The sequence below is a fragment of the Ochotona princeps genome, chromosome 26 (assembly GCF_030435755.1).
Source record: "Ochotona princeps isolate mOchPri1 chromosome 26, mOchPri1.hap1, whole genome shotgun sequence".
Classification (NCBI taxonomy): Eukaryota; Metazoa; Chordata; class Mammalia; order Lagomorpha; family Ochotonidae; genus Ochotona; species Ochotona princeps.
Genome location: NC_080857.1, coordinates 7560436 through 7577660, shown reverse-complemented (window position 1 = coordinate 7577660; position 17225 = coordinate 7560436). Strand labels below are relative to the sequence as shown.

At 41.2% G+C, this 17225-nt stretch overlaps 1 protein-coding gene across 2 annotated transcripts in view; it reads right to left on the bottom strand.

Annotated features, from left to right (window-relative positions):
- Nucleotides 1–17225, bottom strand: part of CATSPERB (cation channel sperm associated auxiliary subunit beta) — a 60746-nt gene that overhangs the window by 34433 nt on the left and 9088 nt on the right. For both annotated transcript variants that reach the window (XR_009244261.1, XM_058655309.1), the window contains exons 5-14: nt 15705–15765; nt 12745–12840; nt 8869–9018; nt 5347–5442; nt 5085–5203; nt 3899–3931; nt 3284–3350; nt 2961–3007; nt 2096–2251; nt 1121–1279 (exon numbers count right to left, since the gene is read on the bottom strand). Coding sequence is in view for 1 of the 2 variants with exons in the window: in XM_058655309.1 (XP_058511292.1) it covers nt 1121–1279; nt 2096–2251; nt 2961–3007; nt 3284–3350; nt 3899–3931; nt 5085–5203; nt 5347–5442; nt 8869–9018; nt 12745–12840; nt 15705–15765 (984 nt within the window). In the remaining variant the exon portion in view is untranslated. The remainder of the gene's footprint in view (nt 1–1120; nt 1280–2095; nt 2252–2960; nt 3008–3283; nt 3351–3898; nt 3932–5084; nt 5204–5346; nt 5443–8868; nt 9019–12744; nt 12841–15704; nt 15766–17225) is intronic.

The window sequence follows — 17225 nt, the reverse complement described above, 5'->3', positions numbered from 1 at the left end:
TAATAATAAATTACTCGGCATATTTCCAAACTCCTTCTTTCCCTCTCCCAGCCAGTGGCATAGAGCTTCCTCTGGTAGTCACTGGGAGAATGTGGCAGAGCTCCAGCAGTTGAAGCTCAAAAGTGTAGGGGCTACTGATGGCTTGCTTATAGTGGAGCATTTTCTCTCTCAGACTTGTCCACGCTGAGCTTCTGGCAGTGGCCAGTTACGGCTCCAGTTACTAGGTGATGGAAACTTTCCAATGTTACACACTGCTGTATGTATGTTGTATGGTCACGTGGTGCATGGCTGTCCCAGATAGCTTTACCTCCTCACAGGAAAGGTAAGGACATGGACACTGCAAGAAACGCACGCCTAGCAACTCCATTGATGTGACAACTGGTGCATACATAAGTCAACCTGGATGCCACAAGATGGCAACTGGGTTCCTGGCATCAGCACAACAATAAAAATATCAGGGACCAGGGGAAGAAGTACAGGATTTAACCAGTTTATGTGAGACTAAAACGAGGAAAGGGGGTTTCAAGAAGAGCTTGGACACAGAGCATCACTATATGATTCTCCAAGAATTCATCACTTTAAACCGGAAGTTCCTGCAAATTTTTCTTTGTTCTTGATTTGCTTACTATTTCATGTTTTGTGTTCCTTGCTTTTTAGACTGCCTGATGTCCCGACAGATGACATCATTATTGCTAATCCCTCAGGCTATTGAACAGAGAGTGGACTCAAGGGGACAGAGAGGATGAAGAATATTATCAGAAGTAGCTTAGAGAACAGCACAGCTAGAAAATCTAGCTTAGGCAAAGACAAATAAAGAAAAGCAGACATTAGATGCTGGAAATACCAGATACAAACATGTGCTTAGTGGATTGGTGGCCAAAAAAATCTAGGTTATTTAGAGTTGTGAAAGATACATGATCGTTGGCGAAGTTCAAGGTAACTCAAGGTATCAGAATGGACATTTTAGCACACACTGAAGAGTCAACCCCTACTCACTGCCTTTCTCCCGTGTCCACCTCTCCCCCTCACCACAGTGTGTGTGTTCTTGTGCATAGCCATTCAACATGGAATCCGTGGCTGACTTTCCCCATTGCCCAGGGTACATCCTGTGCATCTTTACCTGGTTACCATACACGTAGAGGAAGTGACTGCGGGGATGAAATACCATTCCAATTGGAGAGGTGAACGAGGCAGGAAACACGAAGACGGGAAATCTGGGCTGAGAGTTTGGTTGGCTGCTGTTCAGGATGTTCACAGAGACAGCAGCGTATTTTGATGCCTGGATTGAAAGAGAATGAGCGTGTGTCAGGGGCTGTCCCTCGTTCGTGGGCTGTGTTACAATTTTTATACTTTCCTGCGATGTGGCTTTTGAGGACCATGGGGACACACACATGAACACAGCATAGAAGTAACTGGAAGAAGTAGCAACCATAGAGCTCTCTTTATTCCACTATTTTCCCAACATGCTTTCTAAGTGTTGAAAGTGAAGTTTAGGAGATTAAATAATCTGTTCACAGCTCTATAACACATGGCACAGATTTACAACGAGTTACTACTGAAGTTGACAGAATAGAATGTACATGCTCGTAAAGCTCCTGCTCAAAGTTTTCATTCTTGTTTTTAAAAAAGATTTATTTATTTGAAAAAAAGAATTATAGAGAGGGAGGAGGACTGAAAGAGCTTCTATCCACTGGTTTATTCCCCAATGGCTACGTCTGCGAGGGCTGGGCCAGGCTGACACCAAGATTCAAGAGCTTCATCCATGTATCCCATGTAACTGGGCCATCTTATGCTTTTTTCAGGCTCATTGGCAGGGAGCTGGATCAGAAGTAGAGCAGCCAGGACTTGAACTGGTCCCCTATGGGATCTTAGCACTGCAAGTAGCAGCTTTATTGGACAAGCCACAACACCGGACCCTCTCCACTACAATCTGGAGAGTATGGGTTAATTGTACATATTTTAAAAAATTATTTATTTTTATAGTAAATTCCACCAGCTTCTTTTGCCAAAGATAACACAAGCTTGGAAACAACATTTTTGCTAAGATAAATGTTCGTGTTGCCATGTTTCATCACCTGCGGGATGTAAGACCTACCCAGTTTTTGTAGAGATAGACTCCGGTGTTCTGCTCTTGGTCAACAAGAAATGTTACAACATGTAACGCGGGGTTTCTCACTCTTTTAAAAACATGAGGTAATAAGCAAGGCTGCCATTTAACAAATGGTTCTTTACTGTAAAAACAAGCACTGGACTGCAAAAACAAAAGAGAAGGTCAAAGTTAATGCAGGCTTTGAAATGTTAAGTCCTAATTTGGTCTCAGGGAAATAAACTCACGAGCTATTGCTGTTGTCCTTCCTGATCAAAAATCACAGCTTCAACAGCTCTCCAACGGGGGACAGGAGTTTAGAGGGCACCTCAACACATCTCCTTGAGATGCAAATCATTTTTCTACAATCATTGGATGGATCCAGATTTTCTTTAAAGTTTTATTTTTATTGGAAAGGCAGATCAGATTTACAGAGAGAAGGAGAGACAGAAAGACCGTCTATCTGCTGGTTCACTCCCCAAATGGCCCCAGTGGCCAGAGCTGATCTGATCTGATCTGAAGCCAGGATCTAGGAGCTTCTTCCAGGTCTCCTATGTGGGTGTAGGGTGCAAAGGCCTTTAGTGCATCCCCAACTGCTTTCCCAGGCCACAAGCAGGGCTCTGGATGGGAAGTGGAACAGTCGGGACATGAACCAGCACCCGTATGGGATCTGGGCACTTGCAAGGATTTAGCCACTTAGCCATAACTGGGCCCAGGTGGAACCAGATTGAACAATCAGGGCACTACCCTTTGGCCCAAGAAGAGACAATCCTGGGAGCAAAAGTGATGGTTAAGTCTTCAAAACGGTCATTTGTTTTTTCAACTAGAAGTCACATATGATATCTCTTACCTTTTAAAAGACTTACTATCATACCTCACTCAGTGTCCGGTTTCTGTCAAAGGTGACGGTAACATAGTCCACTACAAAACACAGAGGTACTGAGTCACGCCTGTATTTCTCATGCTAGCAGGATGTTAACAAAATAGTCTTGATAAGCAAGACAAGTTGTGGGTCATCGGTGTTCCCTCAGATACAATCCTTGCAGATACGACAACTTGTCTTAGATTTTTTTCACTCTTAGTTTTAAGCTTATTAACTCCTATGAAATACCATCTTTACATTTTATTCTATTTTAAGGTCATTCTCATGTTATCCATGTTGATAAAAGCCTGTTCATATACCTAAGTAAAATTTACCTTCGAAGCGTTCTCTGTTAGCAAAACATCTTTCATTGTACCACAGTTTGCCTTTGAGATAGTCAACCTAGGTAGAAGAACACACGAAGTACCACTTAGACCACAGACTTCAGCTATAAAACAGAAAACACTAACTGAGTAAAATCTATGCCCAATAATTCAGGGATGTGAGAGGCACACAAGCGGGGGCTGCTGGGAGCATGAATGAGTGTAAGTAAAAGGCAGTAGGACAAAGGGAAGAAATGAAAAAAGATGCCTTGTCTCTGGGTGGACACAGACTGACACCAGGGATGTGGAGCCCCCATTATCCTCAGCTGGATGTCCTGTGCCGAGTCGTCACTTGGAGCCCAGACAGAGCATATGAGAAAGCGTGAATGGAGGCCCCTAAGACAGGGAGGGGCGCTTTGTCTTTTGAAACCAAAGAGCATGGCTTAATGATTGTTAGAACATATATCTATGTTATACACACATACACATACATATATATTTAGTTCAAACTGTGAGTGATGTTCTAGTAACAGGGAAAATATACTATGAATAACTAACTCCTGCATCTCTTCAGTCATCATGTAAACATGTGTCTTAACCAACTCTTAGAGATGTGAAGCTTCTTACCCTTTCAAAACCACAGAAGTCTTCCCTTGAGAGCTAGAAGAAAAAGAAGACACTTTAATTGTTGCCTGCCCATCAGAAGGCATAAGAAAATACTGCAATCCAATCACATCAGAGGGTGTTATGTTGTCTCTACCCTGGCAGTGAGGGCGGTCATGCTTGACAGCCAGCCTCGCATGTCGTGGACATGACCTTCAGCAGACGACCAGCTTTACCTTTTACTGATTGATTTACAGCTTATTAGAATTCCAGAGGAGAGCTGAAATGAAAACTACACTTTCTCATGGAATGAGGTGAGAGCTCCAAGCAGGCAGGGAAACACTGAGTCTGCCCCAAGGTGGGACTCAGGCTTTAGGGAGGAGGCTGTCCTGCCCAGCCCAGGACCATCTACAGAGCAGCATTCTCTAGGCACGACCCAGGAATTCCTCTCTGTACTTTGAGTGCAAGCTGCTCTGGCCTTCCTGGCTTCTTCAGTTTCCACTATAAGCACAAAGAAGGCCAGATCTGTTAGCCATCTGAGTCACAAATGGTGCCTTGTTAGGGATGATGAAGAAAGAGTGAAGACTGTGAGCGGTGATCCAGCTGCAGAAAGCTAAGCATCACCTGGCATAGGCAGCACCCACGGCTCAGCCAGGACAGCCGCCCTCCTTCTGCACCCGCATCTTCACTCTTGGTCTGCTCTAGTTGCCATGATTTTTGAGAAGCATTTATTTTATTGTATTTTATTATTGATGATGTTTGCATAAAGAATTTCATGATAGGAAAATTGACTATTGTTACCCACAGGGATGTTCCCTTTCTCTCAATCCCAACACTTACTTTTTATATTTTTATTACTTTGTATTATTACATTTAGCTTTAAAGATTACCTTAAAGTATTCCAGAGAATGTATATTAATATAAAGATAGGCAGATTTAAAGTATTTTTTACGACACATATTTAAAACTTGCAATAAACTTGTACAGATATAAACCTAGCATTATTTTCTTTTTAAAAAAGTACTAACTAGCATCATTTTAAAATTATATACTCAGTACTGTAAGGTAGAGAATAGAGATGCTATACTGTGCTTCCCCTTTTCAGAAAGGTTTTCACTTCTAAGATATATCACTTATAACTCAAATACTATTTTTTTAATCACAGAAAATATTTAACAGTTAACTATTAGTCACAAAACAGTTACCATACCTGTAATTTTTGGCCTGTGGGATAACGAAGATCTTCACTTACAAAAAGGCCCAAGGAGGTGAGGAGAACTAAAACATGGTTGGTTAAAACCATATCTACCAATGAAAGGCCTGAATGGTCTAAGGGAAGAAATCATACAGTGGATTAAAGAGTAGGAAAAAAATCAGTGAGTTCCTTAGCAAAGCCAAGTCATTGGCTAAACATCAGTCCCGTGTTGATGTCAGTGAAATGCTGAGGCTGAGAACACTGTTAAAGCAAATACCTTCTCGGAGTTTAGCATAGATGGTGTCCGTCATGTTGTACCATTTGGTATCATTATAATGCCAAAATCCAGAAAAGCTTAGACCTATGTAAACACCTGCCACAGAAGAAAAGGAAAATGTAGTCCAGGCAACTTGACAGTAACTTGCTTTTCTAGGACTTCAGCTGCGAGTCTGGATCTGTTCCAATTTCTAACCCATTCTCTTCCTCCTCTCAAACTCACTTCCTTTTGATTTGGGTTTCACCTCTCAAGTGCTGGAAAGAGCAAATAATTTCAGGTGAAACCATGTGATCCTCACTAACCACCACTGATGAACTCCTAGAGTAGTTACCCCTGGGATAATAAACCCTCTGGATGTATTGACTGATCCTATTAAAACAGCTCTCCTGGTGTCCTTGATTATTTAGTATTTTGTTTTACAGTGAAGGGATCAGAAAATGCAGTTCCCAAAAGTGCTGCTTTGGCTCAGGATGAGGGTCTGAGCACAAAGACAATTCACAGATGTCAGTGCTGCTCCATTTGATCAGCGTAACAGCAGGGCACGGATTTCCCTTCAGAAGGAAGGGTGTCTGTGTCAGCGGAGATGGGGAGGAGACATCGAGACAAGTTGCATGAGCAGCCCTTATGAAAACAACCTTATCCATTAGTTCTCCCATAGATCTAGTAACTAACAACTTGTTCCTTGATGTTCAAACCCCTTTCCTTTATTAAAATGACATATTAACTCCCAAATTGAATGACTTGAGTTTTGCTTATTTTCTGTGTCTGCTGGACATGTTAATCAAAATTGTAGGGCAGGTATTTTATCTTGTGGCTAAGATACCAGTCAAGACTTTTTCTAGGAAAGTGATGGATAAACTTTGCTCTTCTAAGTATTAATCTAGCTTTACAGATAATAATGAATCTCTAACTGGGAATGATGTATCCAAACTCTAGCAAAGCTTAGAAATATTTAATGAGAAATAAGCAATGACAGACATAAACACTTGATGTCCAATAATATTTCTAGGCTGTTGTTAAATTGCAGGTAATTTTTTATGACAACTGACCACAATTATATCACAATTATGTCAACCACGGTGAAGAGCCTGGTTCTTATCCTAATGGCTAAAGGAGAATTCAAAGCAGTGACATGCTACATCCAGTCTTAAACTTGAGAAGATCACTCCGGTGACCTAAGGAGGTTGGGTTATGTTGGGGCAAGAATAAGAACAGGGAGAACACTTGAGATACTGGGATTTCGTCTTGTAGAAAAACAATGTTTACAATTTTACCAGAGGAGGCCAGCATTGTGGCACAGCAAGTAAAGCTGCCACCTGCAATGCCAGCATATCATATGGTACTGGTTCATGTCAGCCGTCCACTTTCAATTCAGTTCTTTGCTAAATTTGTTTCTTTCTGTTTTTAAAAAAGATTTATTTATTTTTATTGGAAAGTCAAATATACAAAGAGGAGGAGAGGCAGGGAGGGAGATCTTCTGTTCATTGATTCACTCCCCAAGTGGCCAGGAGCTTCTTCCGTGTCTCCACGTGGGTGCAGGGTCCCAAGGCTTTGGGCCATATTCTCCTGCTTTCCCAGGCCACAGGCAGGGAGCTGTATGGGAAGCGGGGCCATCGGGATTGGTACTGGTGCCCATGTGGGATCCTCTCTGGGTGCTAGTTTGTGTCCTGGATGCTGCACTTCCAGCTCCCTGCTTGTGGCCTGGGAAAGCAGCAAAGCACAGCTCAAAGCCTTGGAAACCCATGCCTGTGTGGGAGATCAGCTTAGCTCCAGCCATTGTGGCTACTTTGGGCATGAACCAGCAGATGGGATATCCTTCTCTGGGTCTCTCATTCTCTCAATAAACCTGATATTCTCATAAAAATAAATTAATATTTTAAAAAATAAAATAAACCAAAAATAAAATAAATCCTGTCTGGAGATTTATCTATTTATGAGTAGGACTTTTAAAATTATAATCTTTGGTAGGGTGCTTTTAATATAGTTGTTATTAAATTTTCTAACCTCCCATATTTTTCTCTTTTGAAATATTACATAGATATAAATATTATGCGTAAATTTAAAAATTATTTCTGAGTCAACATTGGTGCATAGTACATTAAACTACCACCTGTGATGCTGGCATGTCATATAGGTGCTGGTTCAAGTCCCATCTGCCACATTTGGGACCCGGACTGCTCATCAGAAAGATCCAGCGACCATTACAAGGTTGGAACTTTTATCTCCGCACCCATTGCTCCAGGAAGCAGAGAGGAGGAGCAGTTGAGTTAATAATTAACTGCTGATGTGATGAAATGGCCATAAAATCTCCAACGTTCTAGTCTCGGAGTGCTTCCAGGTGATAAGTACATCCGAGGACATTGACTTGCCGGGAGTGGTGAACCGCACTTCCGTGGGGACAGAAGTGCCTATACTTGGGACCCTTCTCAGACCTCACCTGCATCTTGCTGTTCATTTATAGTCTTGTCAATGGCCTTTATAATAAGCTGGTAAATGTAAGTAAGTGTTTCCACTGTTCTAGCAAACTCCTAAACTCAAGGAGGTTGTGGGATTGCCCTGATTGTAGCTGACTGGCCAGGAGAACAAGACACCACCTGAGCCTGCTGACTAAGCCGCTCAAATGAGTGACAGTCTTGTAGGACTGGGCCCCTAACTTGCAGGAGTTTGTGGTAGGCTGGAACTGGGCGGAACCAGTGAACGCTCACGTGGCACCTTCACAGAGCCAGGGGAATTGCTTTGTGTGGAAATCCACAGGGTTGGTGTCAGAAGTGTTGTGAATCACAATATAGAAAACGACACTTGTCTTCCCTGTACAGAGCTATTCAATAGTAAAGGGAAAATGCACACACGATACAAAACGGTGTGCTTTTAGGAATAAAAATACTGATTACTATCTGTCAGGAAAAGCAAAGGATTAGAAACAATGAATAGTCTCTGGGAGGAAGTAACATATTAATGCAGGGCATAAGATAAAATCAGAAGAGATACTAAGGTCACTATTATGATAAAAATTACAGCAAAAAATCCTTCATATATCACACTTGCAAGAAGAAAAGATGACAGAGTAGGTTCTTAGATATTTTTCTGAGAATTTTTAAAACATATACTCATTTTTGTTTTCTGAGATGGAAACAGAAAAACCAGAGAGCTCTGTTTTGCTGGCTCGCTCCTTTCCACTGATTGACTCCCCTGATGTCTGACACAGCCAGGCCTGGGCCAAAGCCAGACCAGGTGCTGGAAATTCAATCCAGACAACCACAGTGACTGGGGTCCAGTCTTGGACAGTCACCTGCTGCCTTCCACAGTGAACCCTGTAGGAAGTTGGAATCAGGAGTGGGGCTGGGACTTGAGCCCAGGCACACTGCTATGGGATATAGGTATTCCATCTGGCATCTTAACCACTTGGTCTAATGCCCACTCTGTAGGGAATATTCCTTTCTCCACTATTTGATTCCAGTTAGCCATTACTGTCGTAAACGACAAAGCATCACTTTTAAGCATTCAATAAAACAATAAACTTACCATTAAGCGTTGTATTCAAAATGAAGCCAAGTAATGCCACATCATTGGCACAGGGGCATTTTGCCACTTTGAGGTCGATCACATGTGGATATATGCTATTGATGTGATTCCGTGACATTGAATTCCCAATATTCCATTGAAGAATAGGTTCTGCGGAAATCAAAATAGGTGCTAATATGTGGCAGTAGTCTTAAAAATGGAAGGGTTAAAGGGGAAAAAAAGTAAAAAAGAATGGAAGGGTTGCTTTCCTTTAAAGTTTTTAAAGTAACTATGTAAAGGAATTGTTCTATAGTTCCAACATGAGTGTATTATTTCACCTTCATTAGTTAAAGCTAGGGCAGTTCTTCTTTTTGTTTTTTCAGAGAAAATAAGAAAAATATGGTCCCTGTTGCAGAAGAACATGTGGGGTGGGAGATGAAGCCCTGGTCATGCTTGCAAAATGCTATTTGCCACAGGGGCTAGACCTAGCAATGGAATTCCTGGATCACAGGGTCATCCATATAGGAGCTGCTGTGTTGAAAGGTCACATACTGATGTTGTGCTCTGCTTGGCCACATGAGTGTAGCAGTAAATAGGCAACAACTAGAATAAATCCAGAGTAGCAGGGGTCATGGAGAATTATAATTGATGGCCAAGAGAGGCATTTCTGGACAACAGACAGAAGTTGGGGATGCAACTAACTGGAAGGACCAATCAGAAATGAGATGTCTTTACCTAGAACTCCATCCTTCCCTCCTTCCCTTCTTTCCTCTATCCCTCCATCTCTTCCTTCCTTCCTTTCTTTCTGAGAGAGAGAGAGAAAGAGAAAGAGAGAGAAAGAAAGGGTGTGAGAGAGAAAGAGAGATCAAAAAAAGAAAGCCAGGGCAATTTGAAGAAATGTGTGTCTGAATTTCAAAAATAGTCACAGGACATTTGAGAATGAGCTGATACTCATTCTTTGGCTATTTACATTTACAGTGTAAATCTCCTTCTCGGATAAATTCTGCTGCAATCCCAAAGAGTTTATATGAGATTTTTTGTTTTGCTTTTTCCACTTTGTGCAGAGCTGAATTTCCATCTGGATGGACAGAGCATAGCATGGGACAGCTCAGACAGGGATAACCAAACTAGTTCAGGGGCAAGGCACTGGAATTCAAAGAACTTCGGGGCAAGAGCAGGGTAGTTTTCAGGGCTGAGCATGCATTTGCAGGTCATTTGCTTGGTCTGGGAGCTGAACAGTCTGCACAAACAATGTCCCTTTATTCCACCTTGTGATCAGCAGGCAGAGAGCCTGGTGCAATGGCCTAGTGGCTAAATCCTTGCTTTGTCTGCTCCATGATCCCATATGGGCACTGGTTTGTGTCCCCGCTGTTCTACTTCCCATCCAGCTCCCTGCTTGTGGCCTGGGAAAGCAGTGGAGGTTGGACTAAGGCCTTGGGACCCTGCACCCAAGAAGCTCCAGGCTTCTGATCATCTCAGCTGCAGCCGTTGTGGCCATTAGGGGAGTGAACTAGGAAGCAGAAGATCTTTCTCTTTGTCACTTCCTCTCTCTGTAAATCTGGACTGCTTTTCCAATAAAAATAAATAAATCTTTTAAAAAAATGAGAAGGCAAAGTGGCTTGTGGTTTGTATTGGCTATAAATGTGGAAGGAGATTTGGAAGCATCTCAACTCTGTACTACTCCCGCACAATTTTTGTTTTGTAAATGTGTAACTATTCTGCAATAAAATATTCAAATCAAAACAAAAAAATTTTAAATGTCTCATTTGAGTTTAGCTGCGAACAGAGGTTTCTAACTGTGTCCGCTCCTCAATGTTGGCTCCCATGCCTTCGGCATTTCAGAAAATCACAACACCCACCTGCGATTGCTCCAGTGGGAAGTCAAGGATTCTTGCTGGTCACCAGGAAGTCCCGTCAGCGTGAAATGTTGCTGTCTGCACTGCTGATGCCAGCTCTGGGTGTTCTATGTCCTCCCCAGAGCAGCCCCCTGCAACGGTTGCAGCCATCTTTCTTGATACCATCCTGGCTCTCTTCCCCAAAGAAACAATTTTCTACAGAGCAGCCCATTATCTTTACTTAAAAGCATTTTTTTAAACAAAGCATAGGTTGGAATTTATTACTCTTCTGCTCGTAACATTCCAGTGGCCTTTCTTTGTAATTAGAATGAAGTGCACACTTAAAGGAAAAACACAAAACAAAATAACCCCCGGCCTCTGCAAACTTTTTCTCCACCACCCTGTCGTTCACTGTGCCTCCTTGTGCTCTCAGACCGGCTCCCTTTCTGCGTCGCGAGTCCTCTAGGGCTTACTGACTACTGCAAAGCTCTCGGCCGCTAAGTTCCTTTGTACAGGACGTGGAGAACATACAGGCTGCGGCCTGAGCGCACCCACGAAATCATTTGGTCTGGCCCCTGCCACGGCACCCATAAGTGGGTGTTGAAATTCAATAAATCTATACAAGGCTACTTTTTAATTTGATAGCTTTGTGTGATCTGTGAGTGGTATTTTAAATATGCAAATAGCCCTTGGAAGGAAAAAACTTTCCCATCCCTATCTAGGTACATTTAAATATGTAAATGATTCAGATTTCAGAATAATAAACCAAATAATTTTATTTGGTATTTTAGTGCTTAAAAAAATAAATACAGGGTCTAAAAATATAAGAATGCCACAAAGTCAGTATGCCAATAACTAGTGAATAATTGGCTCATTGCTCTTCAAAATTTGGGAACAATAACAAAAAACACATTTTGCCATTTTGTTTCAGATAATTTAATTTTGGTTAAAAGAAACAAAATGTCAAGCATACAATTAAAGATAACTTTTGCTCCCTTCCATGGTCCCATTCCCAAATTCTCCCGAATGTCTAAAATTGCTGTGCATATATTTAGTCCATCTCTTAGTAATTCTACAATATGTGTAAGAAGACCACATAGCACTCTTTGGTGTGTGTTTTTCTATAGTCTTCTGTTTTTTGGAAGGCAGAAAGGCAGCGTGAAAGAGAAACGGAGAGAGACAGAGACAGAGATCACCCGTCTGCTGGTTCACTGCCTAGGTATGCCCAACGGCCAGGTTTGGGCCAGGGCAGAGCTGGGAGTCTGGAAGTCAGTCTCTTGGGTACCAGGCACTCCAAGACTTGAGGCATCAGTGTTTCTTCCTAGGGTGCGTGTTAGCAGGAAGTTGAAATACAAAGCAGAGTCAGAACTCCAGCCCAGAGGCACCATGATGTGGCATCTGGATGTCTCAAGTGGTGCCTTAGCTGCTTTGCTAAATGTCTACTGCTAAACTAGTTAAATACTCTTGTACTTAAGTCTGCAATTTCAATTTTCACTCAATGCTTTTTTATTTCTCTAGACTTATTTATTTTTATTGCAAAGTCATATATACAGAGAGGAGGAGAGACAGAGATGGAAGATCTTCTGTCTGTTGATTTATTTCCCAAGCGGCCGCAAAGGCTGGAGCTGAGCCAATCCGAAGCCAGGAGCCAGGAGCTTCTTCTGGGTCTCCCACATGGGTGTAAGGTCCCAAGGCTTTGGGCCAGCCTCGACTGCTTTCCCAGGTCACAAGCAGGGAGGTGGATGGGAAGTGGGGCTGCCAGTACTAGAACCAGCATCCATATGGGATCCCAGTGCGTTCAAGGTGAGGACTTTAGCCACTAGGCTGCTGTGCTGGGTCCACACTCAATGCTTTCTTAAAAAAAAATTGTGTTCTTAGTGATATATATATTTATTTCTCCTTCATTTCAACAGAATATTCTCCCATTTACAGATTTTTGCCTATTTATGGACATTTAGTTTGTACCTAATGTTTTTATCTTACTTGAAATAACAATGCTTTAGATAGGTGAGTATCTGTCTCTTGGGCATATGTACAACCCACATTTCTCCAAGGCATTTACCTCGAACATAATCCAATAGAGTTCCTTCCGTGGCATAAATATTTAATCCATGGTGTAACGTGATTCTTACCAGCCATTCTTCTACAGCTGCAGCATCTGCTTGAAAACAAAACAAATAATCAGCTAGTGTTCTCATATCTCATGTTGGCGAAATTTGAGGAACATTGCCTGTATTGATAATCTTTCCCTTCCTAATCACATTGGTTGAATCTATATGTCAAAAATTATTATGTTTTTCCTAAAAACATTCTGATGATAAAATAATAACCTGGGAAAGCAGAGGAGGATGGCTCAATTTGTTGGACCCCTACACTCACGTGGAAGATCTATAGGAAGCTCAGATCAGCTCAGCTCCAGTTGTTGTGGGCATCTGGGGAGTAACCCAGCAGTTGGAAGATGTCTCTGTCTTTCCTCTCTGGAGCTGATCTAAGTAGGGGCTTGCATTGCGTTGCAGTGGCTTAAGCTGCCACTTGTGCTGCCAGCATACCGTACAGATGCCTGTCTGTGTTCTGCATGCTTTACTGCTAATGTGCCTGGGAAAGCAGCAGAAGATGGTCCAAGTGCTTGAGCTCCTTCCATGCAAGACCTGGAAGAAGCTTCTGGCTCCTGACTTCAGCTTGGCTCAACCCTGATCATTATGGGCCATCTGGGGAGTGAGCCTGCAGATGAACAGTCTCTCTCTCTGTCTCTCTCTTCCTCTTTCTGCAACTCTGCCTTTCAAATAAATAAGTAAATGAATATATATATATACATAGGTGAATATATATATATTGCATATAGAATTAAAAGTAAAAGCATGAGGGGAGCACTCTTACAGTAAGTAAAACAAGTCAGACTCAAAGGCTACATTTAAAACAAAAAAAGATTTATTTATTTTTATTTGTAAGGCGGATTTATAGAGAGAGAAGAAGGGAATGAGAGAGAGAAAGATCTTCCAACTGCTAGCTCACTCCCCAAATGATTGCAATGGTCAGAGCTGACCTATCCAATGCTAGGAGCCAGGAGTTTCTTCTGGATCTCCCACATGGGTGCAGGGTTCCAAGGACTAGAGCCATCCTTGAATGCTTTCCCAGGCCATAAGCAGCGAGCTGGGTGACCAGTGGAGCCACTGGGACTAGAACTGGTACCCAATGGTGTGCTTACACCAGAGGGAGAAGATTAACCTGGAGAACTACTTCCATGTTTTAGGATTTCTTTTCTAAGACACAGGTTTAGGCCAGGAAATAGTAATAGAAACTTACCACTTTTTTCTTTTTATATTACATTTAAAAATTTTCAAGGCCTAAGAATTATGGAGAGTGACAATAAGTGGAATAATTTAACAGGATGACAGAACTGTTCCGTATCTTGATTACAGTGATTCTACAATTGCATATATGTGTGAAAACTCATACAGCTGGAAACATCAAAGGAAATAATCCATTGAATACAAATCATCCTTATTTTAGAATAGAAACAAAGCAAGTTGCTCAGTGTATATCAATGAGACACTCCTTTTACATTCAACAGTAAATACTCAACTCAAAGTTCAAACTGCTGGGCCAGTGCCTGCGGCATCTGCATTCCACATGGACACTGGTTTGAGTTCTGGCTGCTCTGTTTCCCACCCAGCAACCTGCTTATAGCCTGCGAAATTACCAGAGGATGGCTCAAGTCCTTGGGACCTGCATCTATGTGGGAGACCAAGAGGAAGTTCCTTGCTCCTGGTTCCTGGCTTCGGATCAGCTCAGACCTGGCCTTTGCCAGATCAGTGGATGGGAGATCTTTCTGTCTTTCCTTCTCTCTGTGCAATTCTGCCTTTCAAATACAAATAAAACAAATCTTTAAAAGTATCTAACCGCTTCATCACTTCAGGTCATCACTAAATCTCCATACAGCTCCAGGGCTGCATATCAACTCATTTGAAAATGCAGATAGGGCCAGCACAATGGCTCAATTGGTTAATCCTCTATCTTCAAGTGCCAGGATCCCATATGGTCACCCGTTGTGTCCTGGCGGTTGTATTTCCCATACAGTTCCTTGCCCATGGCCTAGAAAATCAGAAGAGGATGGTCCAAAGCCTTGGGACCCTGCAACCACGTGGGAGACCCAGAGGAAGAGGCTCTTGGCTCCTGGCTTCAGATTGGCTCAGCTCCATCCACTGTGGCCACTTGGGGAATGAAACAGTGGGAAGAAAACCTTTCTCTCTGTCTTTCCTTCTCTATAAAGTTGCCTTTCCAAAAGAAAAAAAAAAATCTTAAAATACACACACAGAGAAACAGAAATAGGATAAAAATCTTCCTGGAGTTCTTGAAGGTATGTCATTTCTAACTCTTCTCTTTGGTGTTATTAATGGCTTTTGGGTTCCATGACAAAAATAAATTTCTTTTTCTTCCCCTTGTGAAGTGGAGATGTGCTTTTATTTATTGTGTTCACCATACTAAACAGCAAGGATACATTCCATGCCCGAATATGCTACCAGCTCAGTCCACTGACTCCATACACACAAATCCCAAAATTAGGATATCTATCTGGATATGGATAGTAACATACAATACAACAGTGCCACATGACAATAACTGTACATTGCACAAGGGAACAATACAAAATTTAGTATAGCTGGTAGCATTTAAGATTAGTGATTAAACTTCAACAAAATTAACTGATACCCAAGTTTCTCAGGACTAACAAGTTCTAATTCCTAAAAAAAAAAGTAGAATTTGCTTTAAGTAAAGGATAATATAAATATTATGTATGTTAGAGAAAAAATCGAAATGTAGTAGAATTGCTAGATAAAGTAGAAGAAGCTAAATTAAACTTAAGTTTTAAATGAGTCACAAATTTTTAGCAAGTATATTGTAAATACTACCTGGGACATTTGCACAAAATAATAAAGAATTTTGGTAAAACAAATGCTTTCTACTTGCTTAGTTTGTCAACCTAGGCTCACGAATAAAGGAATTGCTCCAACTCACTCTTACCTGTTTTTCTTGTGATGTTTTCTCTAGGGATATCAATCACCCAGAAAACTTGATCACTGAACTTGAACAAAGAAGACATAAGAAAAAAATGTTAATAATGGTACTTGCTTTGGCATAGTATACCCTATCGTTTAAAATAGGAAATTGGGCCAGCATTGTGGTATAGCAAGTATAGTTGCTGCCTGTTGCATTCCATTATCGCTCAAGCCCTGGCTGTCCCACTTCCAATCCACCTTCCTGCTAATGCACCTCTCTGTAATTCCACCTTTCAAATAAACAAGCCATCAAAAAATAAAATTAAATAATAAAATTAAAAAAAAGCATTTAATGCCTATGCACTTTACCCAGCAATTTCCGTTGTTGGGAAATTTTACTGTATTATACCCACATACTCTTAGATGTGAATTGAAATGTATTCAAGAATATTTTTGCATCATTGTTTCTAATAGCACAGGACTGGAAAGAATGAAAATATGCATGTATCATGTATAACAATATAACCACACAATGGAACACTATGCTGTTAACATAGGCTTCCGAAAGTTGCAGCAACCAACTTCATGTATCCAGAGACAGAGCTGGAGATTGGCAGAGAATCTGAAAACTTAGCAGGGAAATCTTAGATCACAGGAAGTGCAAGATGGTGAGTTCTGAGATTTAAACACAAGCTGCCCAAATTGCTGGACAGCACAGGGGCAGTGGACACCCTTAGAAGACAATGTTTCAAAAGTTAGCGTTAAACTGGAGTCAAGACTACAGCTGAAGGACTACATTATTGTAAAATACAGGGGACAATAGGGAGGAGAGAAAGGAGTGAGGGGGAAGAGGGCGGCCCTATGACTACCAAACTGTAAAGTGGAAAATAAGAGTAAAAAATCAGCATAAAAGCCAAAGCAACTTAGTGCAAATGTCAGCTGCCTAAACCATAAGTTGGGTAGTTTACGGTTTCTGCTAAGGCAGGTTATCTATCTGCTTTGTAGAATAATAAAAGTAATTTCTCAGAAGAACGTGACAGAGTCTAGAGTTGTTACAGTTTTTTCTATTCAGTGTCTAGTTTTCAACCAAAATAATAAGACATGAAGACAACAGGAAACTGTAACTAATAGGAGAAAAATAAAGTAGACAATAAATTGACTCAGAGTGAGTCCAGATGGCAGACCAAGATTTTAAAGCAGTCATTAAAAGTAAGTTTTAAAAAAAAGTAAGTTCATAGGTCTAAGGACAATTTTGTCTTCATGAAGAAATGAATAGAGAATTCAAAAACATAAAGTACAACTAAAAATAGAACTCACTGGAGGTAATAAAACTGAAAAGTATAACAATGAAGTAAAATATTTACTAAGCAGGTCTATTAGCAGATAGGAGATGGCAACAGAGAGAGAATAAGCAAATTCACAGATACAGTAATTGGAATGATTAGTTCAAGATTAGGTAGATGATTAAAAGAAAAATAATAGTTTTAAAGATCTGTGGAACAATCTAATACATTTCAAATGTGCCAGCAGGAACAGAGACCAAAAT